The following is a 19,883-nucleotide window of genomic DNA, read 5'->3' as shown; positions in this document are numbered from 1 at the left end:
CAACACTTAAGTGCTGTAGAAATTAGTTCTCAGGGCATGTATAGTCTTTAGTGTAGCAATTTACATACAGAATGTCCCTACTAAATGGAAACCATTACTATTGTGATGGTGGTTGTGTTCTAGAAGAAGCAAAATAAATGTTTGAATTAATGAAAACTCCTAAATTATGATTTGAGCATCCATATTCAGGATATGTGTTTCACGCTTCGTTGCCTAAAATACCATTTTCTCTTTTGGCATTTTAATAAAATATCGTGAGATAAAATCATGCCTTGGGCTTTTTTTCTCCTGCAGGAAAACCAAGAAACCGCTTGGAACCAATGGACACCATATTTGTTAAACAGGTTAAAGAAGGGGGACCTGCTTTTGAAGCTGGATTATGCACAGGTGCTAATATTTTTCTTTAAACAATACCTTGTAATTTCTTTTTTACTTCATTTCTTCCTTCTTCCATATTTCATTTTCCACATTTTTATCTCCGGTATGTTTTTTCCTATGTCTCTGCATCAGTTATTACTGTTTTTGAAACCTACTTAGCTGTGTGTTTCTTGATACCCAAACTGATGGGTTTGGACAGAAATAACTTAATATAAATTAGAAATTAGGAGCACTTTTGGTTACCACTTAGAGAATGGACTCTTGGGGGCCCTTTTAAAAGCACCTGTTTTGCATACATTTAGTTTTGATGAGGATTACAAAAAAGCCAAATGATAAAGATGTTTATTGGCATAATTGAAATAATCTTGGAGATCCAAGATTTGGAAGTACCTTATCTGCCAGAAGTGAATTAACTAATTTGTACTGCAAAGAATAACCTAAGTCTGCAGTGGAAGGCAAGTCCTGCTTCATCCGTAGGTATCCGTGGATGCGGTCTGGTAACTGTTCTAAAATACTCTTGTGATCTGTGATTTCAGCAAGTCTTTTTTTTTTTTTTAATTTTTTTTAATGTTTATTTATTTTTGAGAGAGAGAGAGACAGTGCTTGAGCAGGGGAGGGGCAGAGAGAGAGGGAGACATAGAATCTGAAGCAGGCTCTGGACTCTGAGCTGTCAGCACAGAGCGTGACATGGGGCTTGAACCCACGAACCATGAGATCATGACCTGAGCTGAAGCCGGACACTCAACCAACTGAGCCACCCAGGTGCCCCTCTGTGATTTTAGTAAAAACTAAGAGATTTAGTTTAGGTTAATGCACACACTAAAATAGTTACTCTTTTTGTTTTCAATATGAAATAATTTAAATGGAAATTAGTAAAAAACTATGTTTTACTGCCTTTTGAATAAAGTGTAGTCTTTTCAGCTATCAGTAGTACAATCAGCGGATGTTGCCACTAAGATTTATTAGCATGCACTATTTATTGATTATCTCTTCTGTCATAGTTAAAGTAAGCCTAATCCTAATCTCATTAATGTGTATAACATGTATATCAGTGTACATGTGGGATTCCATTACCCGGAATGTATCTCCTATCTTATCCTAAGCCTCGCAAAGGCAGGAAGATATGGAGATGCTGTAAGAAGCACACAGAAAGTACTTTTTTTTTTCTATTTCCCATGTCTTTTCTCTCTCAGTCTTTTCCTTTCTGCTCCCCTGAATTCTTACTAGTAATCCAAATGTCCTTTTCTTTATTAAAATGAAGAACAAGTTAATAAACAGAAAGCCAAAACCATGTGCACACCCATATTCAAGTTCCGTAATACAGCACTAATAAAAAAAACTAAATGTGTTGGAGGATACTACAAGGAAATGAGACTGAAAGTAGAGGATAGCAAGGTAATAAAAACCATCAACTGTCTAAGCGCACTGAACGATGCTTCTCTATCAGAGATGACAGGGTAAACAGAGAAAAAGCTAGGAGTTCTGCAACTCAGAAAACAAGTGATAGAGTTATAAATAGTATAGCTAGAGCCACTTGGTGACTATACCTTTTGGCATTTCTAAGCTCATCATTGCCTGGGGCTCTTAAGACCTAGCTCTATTTCATCAGAAGTTGTATGTATTAGGGGCGCCTGGGTGGCGCAGTCGGTTAAGCGTCCGACTTCAGCCAGGTCACGATCTCGCGGTCCGTGAGTTCGAGCCCCGCGTCGGGCTCTGGGCTGATGGCTCAGAGCCTGGAGCCTGTTTCCGATTCTGTGTCTCCCTCTCTCTCTGCCCCTCCCCCGTTCATGCTCTGTCTCTCTCTGTCCCCAAAATAAATAAACGCTGAAAAAAAAATTACAAAAAAAAAAAAGAAGTTGTATGTATTAAAATTTAGATTCATTTTTGTGAAAGATACTTTAAAAGATAATGAACAAGAATATGTTAAAAATAAGTACATTAAGAAATATTTCAAAAGTTGGGGCACCTGGGTGGCTCAGACGGTTAAGTATCCGACTTCGGCTCAGGTCATGATCTCATGGTTCGTGAGTTCAAGCCCCGTGTCGGGCTGTGTGCTGACAGCTCAGAACCTGGAGCCTGCTTCAAATACTGTGTCTCCCTCTTTCTCTGCCTGTCTCCCAATCACTCTCTGTCTCTCAAAAGTGAGTAAACATTAAAAAAAATATTTCAAAAGTATTCAGAAATGACTTTTTAAGGAATTCCCCGTGTGTGTGTGTGTTTTTTTTTTTTATTCCTCTTTGTAGGTGATCGAATTATAAAAGTCAATGGAGAAAGTGTTATTGGAAAGACCTATTCCCAAGTAATTGCTTTAATTCAGAACAGGTAAGATTCCTGAAATATGATTAATTTTGGCCAAAGATGGGTGTTTATAAATCAGCGGAGCAAGTGCACTTAATACATTAATGTCTATACCCTACAATGGGATGTGGAGAAGCAGGACTTTTCCTTAAAGTGGATAACACATTTGAGAATTGCCAAGGTTGAACTACCTGATGGTCGCTTAACTTGGTGGCTTTGCTTTAGCAAATCTATCAGATTTGTGATTAAAGTCCTTTAGAATCTGAAAGGAACAGAGTTTAGATTTAAATGAAATGACAATTAAATTTATAATTTGTTTATAACAAAAATGTACATGAAAGCGAATGTAATTTATTTTAAAACCTCTTCCTTAGATATCTTTATATACCTTATTGAATCACATTCTTAGCTCCAGTTTATTCATTTGTTTTAATAAAGACAGCAAGAAATTCTCTTTGAATCCATCTCTCACCTACGTTCTACAGAATGAGAGACTTTTGAATTCTAAAGGCAAATAAATATGTGTAGAGAGACTGTGAGATCTCAAAGATAACTTAGTCCTACTCTCTTCCTGTCTACCACACACCGAGAAAATTTTTCTTAATTATAAATAAATAAATTGAAAGCCAAAGTGGTTACCAAATTGAATTCCTGTCAGATGCTACTGGTCATGACTGGGGTCCCCTTGTCCAGATCATCCCTATTATAATTAAATTGAAGTTCACTATTTTCTGAAGACTTTTATCAAAGTCCTCCAACCATGTCTAAAGCATTTCATGATATAATCTAAGTTATTTACACTAATGCCCTAATGCATTGTCATTTTTGCAGTTAGATGATGTGATTGGGATTTATTGCTCTCCAAGTATTCTTCTTACTGTTTTACTATTTAATGAAATTCTTAGAGAAAGCAAATCTTAAATCTTGCGTCTGATGTTAGATTCTACATGTTCCTGACAGTGATCCCTATTTAATCTCAAGTATCAGAGAGAACAGGGGACTGGTGAAAAATTTAAAGCCACTTCAGAGGCAGTGGGGAGGTCACCCAAATTTTTATTCCTTTGAAATAATTTAGATCATTATACATACACCAATGTATCTTATCAATTTGTAATTTAAGAATTTTTCGTGTATTTGCTAACATCTCTTCTTTAAAAATAGTATTTTTCCAAATAACCACGACTTAATCTCTGTTACTCAAAATCCACATTAAGTTTTTTTTTTTGTTTTTTTGTTTCTGGTGTAGTTCGTCTCTCAGAATAATAACACTTTGGAATGACAGTCTTGATTTTTCAGCTGATAAAGCAATTTGAAAAATAGAGGAAAACTGTTTTTTTTTGATTATCTTATTTTCTTTTAAGAAATTGTGTTCCTTTTGTCTGCAGTTGGTAGCAAATGGATAATGCAGCACAAAGCCATTGAGATTCTGCAGTGTATTAATGTAAAAATGTATCCTTGCAGAAGAATTTATCTAAGCATCAGTATGTATTTTCTACCAGCTCTAAATACTGAAATACAAGTACCTACATATTTTATCAATAAAATTTATTTGAACCTGTGGCTCTTACAGTTTACTATTCTCAGCATTTATGAACCTCATAATAAGTTCAAATCGAACGAAAAGTGACACCAGTAAATTATTAGGTTTCGTTTTCTTTTTTTTGTTGTTGATTGTTTCTTCATCTCTTGATTGTATTGGGGGAAGAAAAAAATCTGTCTGATATTGTTAGGTTAGATACTGAATCACTTGATGGAGATAGCCCACCATCCTTGCCTTTTCTAAATGTAATTCCAGGTCACAGGACTCAGTATAATTCACCCCTTTGTGCTTTTTTGAACCTAGAGAAACTTCTCTATCATTTTTAAAAGGGCAGTTATAGTACCAAAATAAAGTGAGACTTTGAGCCGTTTCTCTAAAGCCTCTAAAATTAAGTCAGAGAAGAAAGCAAATAGTTGAGACACTATATAGTTTTTAGAAATGAGTCATTTTGATAGTTATGATGGTGAACTCTGATTTCCTTCACTTCTGAGGCCAAAAGGGAATATTTCAAAATTGAGATGTTTAATATTACTTAAAATGTTAAATTTGAGGGTTCTTTGGTTATTTTCATGTGACTATATTTTTAACTTGATAAATAGTGAAAATATGTGGTAAAAATTATAATTATTTCTGTGACTTGAATTAAAATAATAAATAAATATATGCTGAAGAGCTTTGTTCCAGGAGTATTTAACATAAGTAATATACTTCATGTTCCTAAATTAGAAACACATTATAAAGAAGATTTACCTGGTTATAAATAGCTCTAACATATGGCAGGATGCCTTCTTTCGTTCATAATTAGCTTGTATATATAAAAGTGACTTCTTTTTTTAATGATTTGAGTTTGAAAAGTAAAGATTAAAAAAAAACCCAAAAATTAAACTCATAAGCAAATTTAACAGATACTTCTGAGCTATTTTTTATGTCTTTTGTATACACTTGCCCCTCCCCTAAAATAATTTTTATATATATTCAATTTCAGTGATACAACATTGGAACTTAGTGTTATGCCAAAAGATGAAGACATTCTCCAAGTGGTAAGTTTTATTTATTTAAATCTGAATTGTTCAACAGTCTCAAACACTAGTAAAAATCCTTTAAAGATGGACTTTAAAGGTGGAGGTGGACAGAATGAAAGATTCTGGGGAAATTTAGCAGAGTCTGGGATTCTCTATATTTTACCAAAAAACAAATAAACAAACAAAAAAATTTTTTCAACAAAAAAAACCCGTCAGTTTTTACAATCAAGTCACATAAGAATGTTCTATTCATTTTGACAGTGAATTTCTGTTGTTGCCATTTGGAAGGAAATTCCTAAAGAGTTTGCCCTGGTGTTACAGCCTAGGTAGTCCTTTGACCAGAAGTCATAGTTCAGGGCATAGTATATATCCCCAGGAATTAGAATCTTTTTTTTTTTTTTTTTCTTATGAGAACAGAGATTTTGTGAAAGCCGTTTCTTAATTTTTCAATATGTATGACTGTTTGTAAATTAACCTACCAAGCAATATTGGTAACAGTTTAATCCATTCCATTAGAAGGAAGGTTCGCAATGAATGAAGTCTACCCTGTGAAGGAAAAATGTCAGGGTCTTCAAGAGGAAATTATACTATATTGAAGTCTTTAGCATTTAGCCTAAATTTTCCCTCATTTTCAGAAAGAAAATAAGTTGAATAGAATCCTTAACTATTTTATTGAGCTTAAATATTGCTGAAAGTAAAAAGAAGCAAAACATACATATATTTATAAACATATATAAATTTCATTCAAGAAAATACTAGTTTTCCTCAATTGACTTTGTAGTTTAGTAGAATAAAATAGCATCAGTAAAAGCTTTGAAGTAACACCCTCTAAGCTTCAGTGACCACTGAAGTTTGTGTTTCTCCTTTTAGCAAATAATTGTGTGTGTGTGTTTTTTTTTTTTTTTTTAAATTCAAGTACAACAGGGAGCTCATGGAATCTTTGTGATGGGAATGGAAAGGGTAAAGTCATGTTTTTCATTTGTAAGGCATTAGTTTGAATTTAGTTTAAAATAAGTCCTAAGATCTTCTGTAAACAATTTTTTTTCTTTAAGAGAGAGAGAGTGAGTGAGAGAGCATGAGAGAGGGGCAGAGGGAGAAGGAGAGAGAGAATCTTACACAGGCTCCCCACTCAGCACAGAGCCAGACAGGGGGCTCAACCTCACAACCATAAGATTATGACCTAAGCTGAAATCAAGAGTTGGACCCTTAACCGACTGAGCCACCCCGGTGTCCCAAAATGTTTGTGTGTTTTTTTTTTTTAACAGAAATGTGATTAAAGCTAGCCCTAGTGATTCAATTTATCCACTGACATGTAAAGTATAATTGACTAAAATCCATGGAGACCCATCTTATGTTTTCCAGGCATAGGCATGCGGATTGTATTTAGGAATGGCTTTTTAGTGATAACAGATCACCCTCCTCAGGTACATAATTCTTCTGGCGTTGGGTAGTCTCAACAAGGAAAGTGCACCTATCCAGGGTAGCTGTCCTAGGCAAGTAGAACTAGCTGTGGAGTACCCACCCTGGTACTTGAGCAGAGTACGAGAGCCGCAGACATAACCACTGAAGGCCATGGGAGTCACCAGATTAGAAATAAATGAGGGACTCCAGGCTGATGTTCCTCCTACACAAGATGATGCACAGATGTGGAGGAGGCCTTCCCTTGAATCCTCCTTGGCAATTTGATGACTCAAAGATAGAAGGCATTTCCAAAACAGAACTGTTTTCTCATCTTCAGTGGACTCTTCCCTTGCCAAGGTGAAGGCACTGGGTTGGATGCTGTTTAGAACAGGTCTCGTTTCACAGAATGGCTGGAGTTGTACTGAATTCCTAGGGCAGGAATCAAACACAGAATTACTGTCGCCGCCTGCTGTGTGGTTGATAAAGAGTATCAGTGTGGAAGCGGCAGCGGTGGAGGGAATAATTTTCTAATTTCATGATCAGTGGAAAATTAGGTTAATTAGCCTGTCGTGTTATATTTTATTTAGGATATGTGTATTTAAAACAAAGGCAAAATACAGAGTATTACAAACACAGGGAAAAATTGGTGCACTTGAGTGGCGTGAGCACACGGATCTACAAAGCTCATTAGTAAAAGGTCGTGGTAAGGGGCGCCTGGGTGGCTCAGTCGAGTCAGTTAAGCGACCGACTTCGGCTCAGGTCGTGATCTCATGGTCCGTGAGTTTGAGCCCCGCGTCGGGCTCTGTGCTGACAGCTCAGAGCCTGGAGCCTGTTTCAGATTCTGTGTCTCCCTCTCTCTGACCCTCCCCCGTTCATGCTCTGTCTCTGTCTCAAAAATAAATAAATGTTAAAAAAAAAAAATTTAAAGGTCGTGGTAAAATTGTAACAAAATTCATTTTTAAAACGTTATTTGAATTATTTTAATCTTAAGAGATTAAAAGCATATGCCCTGAATGATAAAAGAAAACCACACTTTTAAACTCAGCCTTCATTCACATTTGAATGTACTGTAATTCATGAGAAAATCAAGGGAGTGTATATAATTAATGCCTACTATGCATTGTTTCCTAAAGGATTTTAGAAGGTGGCACCTTCTTTTTCTGCATAAATGTTTTTAGCTGGGATATCTATGAGTGTCCTTTTTTAAAGCTATTGCAAAACACAAAGAGAATCTGGGATTAAAAAAAAAACATATGTAGAAATTGTTATAACAGATTCTAGAGTTAAAATGTTCTGTAAAGGCCTTAAGTATTTATCTTCGTCTTAAGTCTGGTACCCAAAGTATATGCTTTAAAGACGTATTTGTCCCTCTTGAGGTTGAATATTCATTGTAAAGAAAAAGTAAACATGAACATTTTTACGACCATTGTAAAAATTACTCACACAAGTGAAAGCTTCTCGTAGTTTATATGTGTTTGCCTGGGTGACAGCAGGGCTGTGTGTCCATGGAATTTTCTTTTCTAAAGTGATATATGGACCAAATTGTTCTAGAGGCGCTCAGCTCATCTTGGCATAGAAGATTTAATTTGGTTTAAAATTTGACTCATGGAAGGATAGGTATGTAGTAATAAATTTCATAATTGCAGATGACCAGTCATATAATATTGAAAAACATGAAGTAAAACGAAGAATAATTCATTGTGTTCCTACTAGTGCCGTAAGTGCTCCTGTACCCGCAGCCTCCTTTTCTAAACCAACATCTATTTTCTAGATGAGCAATATGAATAGTATTACATTCATTTTAGTCATTTTGACGTATTTTATAATGATAGTTTAGACTGTGATATCTTAGCTTCATATTTTTAAGGTATTATCACAAAATAAAAAACTCTTTCTGTTCCATTTTCAAAAAAACAAAGCCAAAACCAGAAGGGTTGTTTCGTTACCCTCCCAAATGTCGGCCATGCATGAAGTCATCAAGTCACCTAAAAAGGGATTGCTGCCTGAAGAGAACCCTTTCTTGAATGGGCTCTCGATAGAGATCTCGACCTGACCATTCTTGTCAGTGGGTGCATCGTGAGATTTTGTTAAGCGTTTGGCTTACTGGGTTCCAAATTAAATTTTAAGTTGATTAGTCCTTATAGCTGTGGCGATTTGTGGGCATGTCTAGTGTTTGACCAGGGCACTCTGAGCCTGCTTTTGCTGTTGTGCGTTAATAAACACAGCAAGGTTAAACAGCTTTTCTAGTAGACAGGGAAGGAAGCAACAGTGTTAGGACTTGAACCCAGGTAGGTCTGAGACCAAAGCCTATTCTTTAAACTGAACCGCAGCCCTTTACTGCCAACAGGTGCAGATGAGGAGTTAAGTGGCTTAGCATAGTCCCATGGTCACTGTCAGTTTTAAATATTTATAATTCTAACATGCTTGTAAAGCCACAAATAATTTAGAAAGATATAAAGTTTTCATACCACCCCCTTCTTCCACACCCCACCTTGCCATGTTTGGCGTGTATTTTATTATACAGACAGACATGTAATTATTTTTTATTTTATCATAGGTAATATTATTAAATTAATAGATCAGCCTGTTAAAGGTGAAATGGTAGGCAGGAATTTCAATCTTACCAACTTAGTTATTCTGCAGGGGTTTTTTTTGTGGGTTTTTGTTTGTTTGTTTTTATCATCTATTAGGCAATAAATATGGAATAGTAATAGTATTATAATGGTAATAGGTATGGTAATTGCAGTTTTGGTACAACTCTACTAAAACCGAACTGGAAGATTATTTTAGGATGAGTTACTATTAGATACTATACATAGAATCGAGATCCAGACTGTTAAAATTAAGTTTTATTTAATATGCTCTCTGCAGTTCTGATTCCAGATGACGAATTCTGTGGGTCACCTTTCTTTCCTTACATTCCTCACCCCCCATCCCCTCTCTTTTTAAAGAACCTTTTGGATCTGTAGGCAGGGCTGCTGCTGCTCTGTTTTCATTTGGAATGGCTTTATTTTTAAAATATGAGCTTTTAAACTACTAAACTACTGTAAGATATAAAAATTAACTACTAAGTAAAGGAAATCCAAGGAAGAATATTGAGTGGTATATAAAAGGGCTAAATGTAAAAACTGGGCTAGACTTTTTTTGTCATAGCCTGTTGAGTTCAATGGAGGAAAATTTAAGTAATTTCTAATTCCATCAAAACATCTGCATATGTTGTGAGGTATCCATTTGGGCTTAAATCAAATGTAAAAATAAACATTACTAAGAGCCAAATAATGCAGTTCTTATGACATTGGTCTCAAAAATTGCTGGGCCGTGTCGTTTCAGACAAACTTATTAATACACATGGTGTTGACATTATTATAAAAGAATATAAATTGGCATCGTTACATATGAATGACTTTGTTTACATGATATTTTGTGCTATTTAATGGGTGCCCGCTGACAGTTCAGATTCCCAATATGTAGGAATGTATGTAGTTACAACACTCATGTCAGGTCATGATGTCTCAATGGAAGAGTTGGTACTTTTCAACCAAGCACTCGAGAAAAAGTATCCCACAGTCACAGCTGTGAGCAGGTTATAGAGTTTTTGGTTCTGTTCCCAGAAGGTAAAACCTTATCAGGGGGTTCCTGTTCACCTCAAGAGGTTGCATATTGTAATTCATCCTAGGTGATCCACCCAACGTTTGCTCCAGCCCTGATTAATACTTTCCTCCTTGAAAGAGTCTAAAGTGGTCCTTAGTAGGCAGCTTGTTTTCCAGAGGAATACTTAAAAGCATCATGGGAGAAGAGGATTCTTTAAAATGTGTATTGTCTATTCCTAATTTACTTCCCTAAACTTATTCTGGAGCTAATTTATGTTTGTAGCATAGCCCTGAGAGTAGCCGTAGAAGTGTGTTTCCCTAGAATAATTCCCAGGTATGTCCATGACCTACCTGGACACATACAAAGCCACAGTGGTCGAGGGCACTGCTGATTGGCCCGTGGATGTTAATGGAATGGCATTGGTCCCCAAACTTTATGAGAATGAGGAACTTTCAAGGAGACAGATAAACAAGCTTTTTAGTGTACATGAACTCTGAGACTGTGTAAGGAAATTCAGTAATTCTCTTGAGTGAATTCATATTTCACTCATCTCAATTATATCCGCTTCTATTATTAGTCTGTGTAGAATATGCTGTTTAGTTAGTCCACTGTTAATGTGTGGTCCGTGTGTATGTATGTGAGGACCCACTTTGCCATAACTTTACCCAGAAGTGGGGACCCATGAATGTAGGCTTTTTAGTATTGAGATTTGTTATTTGTGCTCTTAGATAGAGATAGTTGAAGTACGTCAAATATTTTTTCAAGTTTTTAATAGTTCTTGTTATATACTTTTATTATTAAGATAATATTCCTCGCCAAAATTTGAATAAAGGAGGTATCCCTAAGTTATTAGTTCTAGAATAGTACTTCCCAGCAGAAATTCCAGTTGTATTAAAACCCCTTCAGGGGCGTCTGGGTGATTCAGTCAGTTAAGCATCTGACTTTAGCTCAGGTCATGATCTCGCAGCTCTTGTGGGTTCGAGCCCCGTGTCGGGCTCTGTGCTGACTGCTCAGAGCCTGGAGCCTGCTTCCGATTCTGTGTCTCCTTCTCTCGCTGTCCCTCCCCCACTTGCGCTCTGTCTCTGTCTCTCTCTCTCTCAAAAATAAACATTAAAAAAAATTTTTTTAAACCTTCAAAAAATACGAGTGCTGCAGCCAAATAAGCTTGTCATTTCCCCTTGAGTTTAATAATGTACATTAATGTAGTAGAGGTTTCGAGAAGGCAGGGAGCCTACCAATCAATCCTTCACTACATCATTGAGCATGAAGAATACTCTCCTCCCCCTCCCTTTCAGGTGATGCTTAATAAAATTGCACAAACACACTGTGGGAAATACTGTACCAGACTGTTCACTCATCCAGACGCAATTTTCCTGCCATGGAAAAATATTGGTGTGAATATAATCAGCATCGAAAAGATAGTCTTGTTATAGGCATATACCCATGTATATTTTGATTGACTGTCTTCATGCCTTAAAAATATTATGGCATGCGTGTTTTCTTTTATCTACTCACTCAGCTTTTTCACCGCATTCTTGTTTATGTTCTATAATATTCATTATAAGTTTTAAAGAATTACTCTGGAAGTAATATTTTTATGTCTATTTAGTAATTATTTTCTTAACCTAGTAAAACAGGACAAAAGGTACAGTGTTGAAAGATCTTAATTTTTGAGCGAAACATATTTAATAAAACAGTCAGTTTTTCTTTCCAAGTCATAGTGTAAAGACAGCTCCCGTCCGCTGACAGCTTGTGGTCGTGCTCTGATTTACAGGGGAAGGAGGAGGTTGTACTATTTTAAATGCATAATAGAGCATTCGTTTCGTCATCTGGAAGCAGAGATGGAAGCAGCTCAGGGGAAATGAGAGACATCAATGTTGCTCTTGTGGAAGGGAAGCTTTGTGGCACAGTATCAGACAGCAGTGCAGATTGAAGACAATACCTGTCAGGAATGCATGTCACCAGATGTATTTTGCTCTCAGAAATGGTAGACGAATCAAATAAGAACCAGATAAAAGCCTGAGAAAAAGACGCTCAGAAGGATACTGAAGTTATTCTTTATGCTTCACTGCCCTTTACTTCTCTTGGTACCTTCCAGAGAAATCAGTATAGATGTATTTTTAGCTTGCTGTTTCCAGCATCAGTATGACAACATGATTCTGTCTTTATATCAGTAAGCAGCTTCTACTATGTTTTCCTATTTTCTGCTAGCTACAGTTTACAAAGGATGTCACAGCTCTGGTAAGAAATGCACAGAAGCCATTTCCTTGCTTTTTAAGTTATGTTTTATAGAGATTTGTAATCAGCCCACCTATTAAAACTGTAAGTTTGCTTAGCGACATCCCTCCATAGTGTTAATCTTACTAATTTGCAGAATGTGTTTGTGATGTATGGTTTTCTTTATTTTTTTGTTTGTTTGTTTTATGTTTGGTTTTCTTTTGAATCCTGTGCATAACTGGTATTAAAACGTAACATTTACCTGTATGTGTATTTTTTTAAGTATCTCACCCTCTCTGTTTCCTTGGTACTTTGCTGTTATGTTTGTGGCTGCACTTGAGCTTTGCAAGCTGTCTGATGCAAAGGCAGGATGTGATGATAGACATGAATTTAAGCTTGTTTTGATTAGGGGAGGATGTGTAACATGATACCACACCTCACTGTCTCAGATGCTGACATAGTCCTCAGTTACATCAATTGGTTCTGTTTTATTGTGTCTCTGTCTTTAATTTCAGTTATTTTGAAGTTTTAAAATATATGGCTAGCTAATTTCACCAATAATGGATAAAAAATAATTTGAGCTGCATGCCTGCCTATTAGTCATAGAGAAATGTCTCCTTATAGTAAGAGACCAAATAAATTTGTGCAGTATAATTTTGCATTTGCTTAAAATAAATAAAAATTATGTACAGAGAGATGAATTACTTTTTTTCATATTTTGGGGTTTTTAATATACATGCTTAATTTAAACATGCATATTTTCTCTGATTTTAAATACTAAAATGTTTAGCATGGGTTAGGACTTAATTTATCAAAATGGATTATTTTTAAGGACTCAGTAATCATGAATCTACAAGACACTGCTCAATATGTTACATTTAATTTATGCTAGCAGTGGTGCTTAAGATAAAAAGGCATTTGGCTGAGATTTTTAATATTTTCACCTTCACTCTGGCAAAAGATCAAAATGTTCTCTGGCAAAATGATCAGAATGTTGCTGGGATTTATCAGGCAGCCATTTAACCTGTCAAATGCTGAAAGATCATCAAACTTGACTGGGGAAAATTTTAGAAGCAACAAGGCTGTATCTAATTGGCTAGGGGGAAATTTGGTATGTTTCAGTCTTTTGAGAAAACAGGCAGTTGTTATTTCTATTTGTTGCAAATTCTACAATTTATTTGATTTCTGAAAGACTAGCCCTTTTCTGAATTTGTGGAGCATCCTTATGTTGTGTTTGCATGCTTGCTTTAGCGAATGTCACTTAGGAAGAAGGCAGGGCATGGTAAAATAAAATAGTGCATCGCAAGAATGGAAGCTGTTGTTCTTTCTGTGAATTTTAAATGACGCCTTTTTCTCGTTTCCATGTAGGCGTATTCTCAAGATGCCTACCTGAAAGGCAATGAAGCCTACAGTGGAAATGCCCGCAATATACCTGAACCCCCACCAATTTGCTATCCCTGGCTGCCATCTGCCCCTTCAGCCATGGCACAGCCAGTTGAAATCTCTCCTCCAGATTCATCATCGAGCAAACCACAAACCACTACGCCAGTACTGACGCAGCCTGGCAGGGCCTATAGAATGGAAATACAAGTGCCTCCATCACCAACAGATGTTGCAAAGTCCAACACAGCGGTGTGTGTTTGCAATGAAAGTGTAAGGACTGTCATTGTACCTTCTGAGAAGGTTGTAGATTTGTTAACTAATAGAAACAACCATACAGTTCCTTCACATAGAACTGAAGAGGTGAGGTATGGCATAAATGAGCAGACCGCTTTGAAAACAGTGTCAAGAACCACGTCGCCACCATCATCAGTTCCCACTGCCCATCTAATTCATCAGACGACAGGCTCCAGATCATTGGAACCTTCTGGAATCTTACTTAAATCCGGCAATTACAGTGGACATTCAGAGGGAATCTCAAGCAGCAGACCTCAAGCTGTGGATTCTCCTTCTGTCTCTGTTAATCACTATTCTCCAAATTCCCATCAGCACATAGACTGGAAAAACTATAAAACTTACAAAGAGTATATTGATAACAGACGATTGCACATAGGTTGTCGGACGATTCAAGAAAGACTAGATAGTTTAAGAGCAGCATCTCAGAGCACAACGGATTATAACCAGGTGGTACCAAACCGCACTACTTTGCAGGTACGACGTCGAAGCACCTCTCACGATCGAGTGCCACAGTCTGTTCAGATCCGACAGCGCAGCGTGTCCCAGGAGAGGCTGGAGGATTCTGTGTTGATGAAGTATTGCCCACGAAGTGCGTCTCAAGGAGCGCTGACATCTCCGTCTGTTAGTTTCAGTAATCACAGAACTCGTTCATGGGATTATATCGAGGGACAGGGCGAAACCTTAGAAAACGTCAGTTCTGAAGGTCAAATACCCGATTCAAATGGAGAGCGAAAACAGACTTATAAGTGGAGTGGATTTACCGAACAGGATGATAGACGAGGTATTCATGAAAGACCTCGACAGCAAGAAATTCATAAGTCTTTTCGAGGTTCAAATTTTACCGTGGCCCCGAGCATCGTTAATTCTGATAACAGGCGAATGACTGGCAGAGGAGTGGGGTCTGTGTCTCAGTTTAAAAAAGTGCCACCAGATCTGAAAACACTGCAGTCCAACAGAAATTTTCAGACTACCTGTGGAATGTCATTGTCTCGAGGTATTACACAAGACAGGTCACCTCTTGTGAAAGTCCGAAGTAACTCTCTGAAAGCGCCTTCTACGCACGTCACAAAACCATCGTTTAGCCAGAACTCACTTGTCTCTGTCAAAGACCAAAGACCAGTAAATCACTTGCATCAAAACAGTCTATTGAATCAGCAGCCGTGGCTGAGAACCGAAAGTGCCCCGGATCACCAAGTGGAGACGGGGAAACCCCCCTCTTTACCTGGAGCTTCTGTTAAGCCTATCCCTCAGATGAGTGAGAACTACGGCGCTTCGGATTTAGAATTACCTGCCCCTCAAAGAAATCAAGATTTAACTCTGCAAGAGGCTGAAATGCAGGAATCAAATACCTTAGATAATAAAGAAACTGTCATCCTAAGAGAAAAGCCTCCATCTGGCCGCCAAACACCACAGCCTTTAAGGCATCAGTCTTACATCTTGGCAGTAAATGACCAGGAGGCCGGGTCAGACACCACCTGCTGGCTGCCTAATGATGCGCGCCGAGAGGTCCATATAAAAAGAATGGAGGAAAGGAAGGCCTCAAGTACCAGCCCACCTGGGGATTCCTTGGCATCAATCCCATTTATAGGTGAGCTTATTCACAGCCCGTGGCTACTGTGTCAAATATTTTGCAGATCTTTTCAGCAAAGTATTATTTCTAGTTCAACGGGCACAAAAATTGTACGCTCGGATTTTAAAACACTTGTTCTGAATCTCCTGCACCAAGCTAAGACCAGAGCCATGAGCTCTTACCCTCAAAAATTATTTCAAGTGACAGTTTGCCTTTTTTATTTTAACATTATGCTCTGAATACTTTTTTTTCTTTTTCTTGAATAAGACAGAATTTCCCTATCTGGGCCCAAGGGACTCAGCAAACCAAATCGTACCTAGTCGACGATAATATCTGAACCGAAAGCCAAGTAGAACAGTGTTAATAATTAGTCATCGACCTTTCATTTATGCAGTGCTTTTTACTTTATTATTTCTTATTTCTTTGGCTTGAATGAATAGACCTCCTCGTTGGCAAGTTACTTTGTCTTGGAGTAAATCTTGGGATAGGTCTGGAAAAATTACTTAAATTACAAGCATGTGCCCCAATATGGAACAGCTGTTATGTTTACTTAGGCTTTGTCTGCTCCCATGCACCCTAGATATATTCTCCACAATGCAGCCAGTGTGGTGTTTTAAAAATGTAAATCGGGCATCTGGGTGGCTCAGTCAATGGTTAAGTTTATGACTCTTGGTTTCTCCTCAGGTCATGATCTCGCCATTCATGAGTTTGAGCCCTGCATCAGGCTCTGCACTGTGCAGAGCCTACTTCGGGTTCTCTCTCTCTCTCTCTCTCTCTCTCTCTCTCTCTCTCTCTCTCCCTCTCTCTGCCCCTCCCCAACTTGCACAGTCTCTGTGTCTGTCAAATAAACTTAAAATAATAAAGTAACAGTGTAAATCAGATCATTCCACTCCTCTGACCAGAAACCCCTGTTTACTTTCCTCATTACCCAGAATACAATTTCAAATCCTTCCGTGGCCTGCAGGGCTCTCCGTGATGTGCCCCACAACACCCTCCACTTCTCTGATCACTTCTCCTGTCCTCTGTGCATGTGTAACCCATCATCAGCCACCCCAGCCTCCTTGCCCTTCTGGAACATGCCAGGCATGCTTCAGGGCCCTAGCACTGCCAGTTCCCAGCCCTGGAACACATTCCATAGATAGTCACAAGACTCCCTCGCTGCATTTGGGTCTGTGCTCAAGTTAGTACTTTATCAAAGCAGCTTTTCCTTACCAGCCTGTCTAAAATAGGTACCCCCCCCCCCACAACATACACAGAACCTGACATTCTCTATCCCCTTAAGCTACTTTATTTATCTTCATACTGCTTGTTTCCACTTGCAATGTTTTATATTTTTTACTACACGTTTCTCTGTAGAGCTAAAACATGCTACATGAGAGCCAGGATTTTAGATCTGTTGTCTACGTCTGTAATCTCAATACCTAGAACACTGCCTGACATGTTCAACATGATATTTGTTGAAATAATAGGCTAAGGATAATGTTTGAGATGATGGTTAAATGTATAGCCAAATAAAAAGTTCTCATCATAGTTACTATGCAGCTCTAACACACATAATCTGCTCACAGGATTATCTTGTATGTCTTTAGAATTACCTTTCCCGAATAATGAGAAGTTTAAGCTATAGAGAGATTAAATAACTTCCCTGAAGTCACACAATTAATAGACAGTAGAGACTGACACTTGGCCCTCTGACTCAGCCTCATCACAGAGCACAGCTCCAGAGGACACCATTTATATAGATGCATTGTGAGGAGCGCCCCCTGGAGTTGTGTGATGCAGGGGCCTTTTTTGAGGCCACGGCCTGTACTCATATCCTGTTACCCCATAAGTTCATGAAGAGTTCTCCATAATTTTATAGTATATTGTGCTTCTCTTTGAGCAACATTTCAAGGTTTTTTCTTTTCTAGAGAAACTTTTTGTTTTAATGTTTTTATTTAATTTTTAGAGACAGACAGTGAGTGGGGGAAGGGCAAAGAGGGAGACACAGAATCCGAAGCAGGCTCCAGGCTCTGAGCTGTCAGCACAGAACCCGATGTGGGGCTTGAACTCACGAGCCATGAGATCATGACCTGAGCCGAAGTCGGACGCTTAACCGACTGAGCCACCCAGGCACCCTTTTAGAGAAACTTTTTAAATCTACTGAGCTATTGGACAGTCAGGCAACACTATTAGAATCAGCTTTTTTTTTTTTTTTAATGTTTGTTTTTGAGACAGAGAAAGTGCACGTTGGCGGACGCGAGAGGTGGGGGAGGGGCAGAGAGAAAGGGAGACAGAGGATCTGAACTGGGCTCCTCACTGACAGCAGAGAGCCCATTGTGGGGCTTGAACTCACAAATCTCAAGATCATGACCTGAGCCAAAGTTGGACGCTCAGCCAGCTGAGCCACCCAGGCCCGCAGAAACCTTTTAAGAAAGTTCTGTATAACTTGTATTTTTTTATAAATATTATATATTCAAGTTATAAACATTGCAGGGAATCTCAACCTAAATTGTACTCAGATTTATATCCATACCCTTAAGTACAAGCTCAGAGAATAGAACTTTGCCATAAATGGAATCTTATACATCATCTAGATATTTTTTAGAAAGTAATTGGAGACTAACGATTGTTTTATGATTATTTTTAATCATAAAAGTCCCTACAACTTGTGGTTTTATTTGATAAGCCTATGAGATTATACCAGAATAATGACATCGTATTTTCTTCCTATTTGATAAGAATAATATAATCAGATTATATTGGAATAATAAAAAATGTGCTAGGTATGTTTTAATAGTTCTTCCTAGTTATCTATGCGCTGAATAAATCAAAAACTCAGTTGTTAGGGGTGCCTGGGTGGCACAGTTGGTTAAGCATCTAACTCTTGATTTCAGCTCAGGTCATGATCTCAACAGTCCGTGAGTCGGAGCCCCTTGTCAGGCTCTGTGCTGACCTAGCAGAGCCTGCTGTGGATTCTGTCTCCCTCTCTTTCTGCCCCTCCCCTCTTGCTCTCTGTCAAAAATAAATAAACATTAAAAAAAAAATCCACTGCTATTGAAGAGAGAACTTTGGCTAATATATAAAATAAAAATCCTTATAATTCTATATGCATATGGATTTAGAGACATTATTAAAATAAACTATTTTGTTTAGTCACTAAAAATAAAAATGCTCAACTTACTAGTTCTGATCACATTCTCCTTTAAGTACTTTTTAGTACAATTTCATATTTACCTCCTAAAACCTTAATATATAGCATATGGTTACGGTAGTGTGTAAGTTATACCATAACCAGTGGAATAGGGCAGGATAACAAACTGAAATACAAAGAAAGTATTTATTTCCCGATGTTTCTATATGTAAATGTTGTCCACAACACAAGAATTCTTAAAAGTTTCTATGCCCTGGTGGAATAATGCCAGGCCTCCTGAGTTTTTAATTGTATGCTGTTGGAAGTAAAGGCATTGAAAAGAATTGTAATATTTATCTAATTTTTAGAACATAATATCAAAAGTATAATTTCTTTTGCTTAATATTCTTGCCTTTTTCTTTTTAATGTTTATTTACTTATCTTGAGAGAGAGAGAGAGAGCGAGAGAGAGAGAGCGCATGAGCAGGGGAGGGGCAGACAGAGAGTAAGAGAGAGGATCCTAAGCAGGCCCTGCACTATCAGCACAGAGCCCAATGCGTGGCTCAAATAGGGCTCAAACTCACAAACTGAGACATGACCTGAGCCACAATCAAGAGTTGGACATGTAACTGACTGAGCCACCCAGATGCCCCAATATACTTGCCTTTTTACTGCAAAAGGTTTTAGCTCTTCAGTAACCCAAATCCTGCACTCTCACCTTGGAAGTCCAAAAAGTACTTATTAGAGACTGTGTTGTTGAATAGATAAGTAACTGATCAATGAAAGAACTTTTAGATTTCATTAAGTATAAGTTCTGTAACTTAATATTGACATCCTTTTATCATTTTAGAGTGTTACCTGACTCATACGTGTTTCTCTTTCCAATCTAGTTATTTTTTAAAATTATATATATATAAAAGTGGGATAGACATCAGCACTGAAATGAAGTAAAATAGACTATTTTCAGTTTTTCCCAGTATATTTTCAGGGAACATTAATTCCACTTGATTAAGGAGAAAAAAAGAAAAACAGGGATCAAATAAATTGAGAAATGCTGGGTTTAAATAGCTATACAAGT

General features: G+C 37.6%; 1 protein-coding gene across 1 annotated transcript in view; it reads left to right on the top strand.

Annotated features, from left to right (window-relative positions):
- ARHGAP21 (Rho GTPase activating protein 21) overlaps positions 1 to 19,883 on the top strand; it is a 136,495-nt gene that overhangs the window by 83,493 nt on the left and 33,119 nt on the right. Inside the window, 5 exon segments of the mRNA XM_043562611.1 lie at positions 295 to 387; positions 2,622 to 2,700; positions 5,202 to 5,256; positions 12,442 to 12,471; positions 13,816 to 15,712. Of these exon segments, the coding sequence (XP_043418546.1) occupies positions 295 to 387; positions 2,622 to 2,700; positions 5,202 to 5,256; positions 12,442 to 12,471; positions 13,816 to 15,712 (2,154 nt within the window).

Source organism: Prionailurus bengalensis, chromosome B4, assembly GCF_016509475.1.
Source record: "Prionailurus bengalensis isolate Pbe53 chromosome B4, Fcat_Pben_1.1_paternal_pri, whole genome shotgun sequence".
Taxonomy (NCBI): Eukaryota; Metazoa; Chordata; class Mammalia; order Carnivora; family Felidae; genus Prionailurus; species Prionailurus bengalensis.
This window is presented reverse-complemented; position numbering and strand designations above follow the sequence as displayed.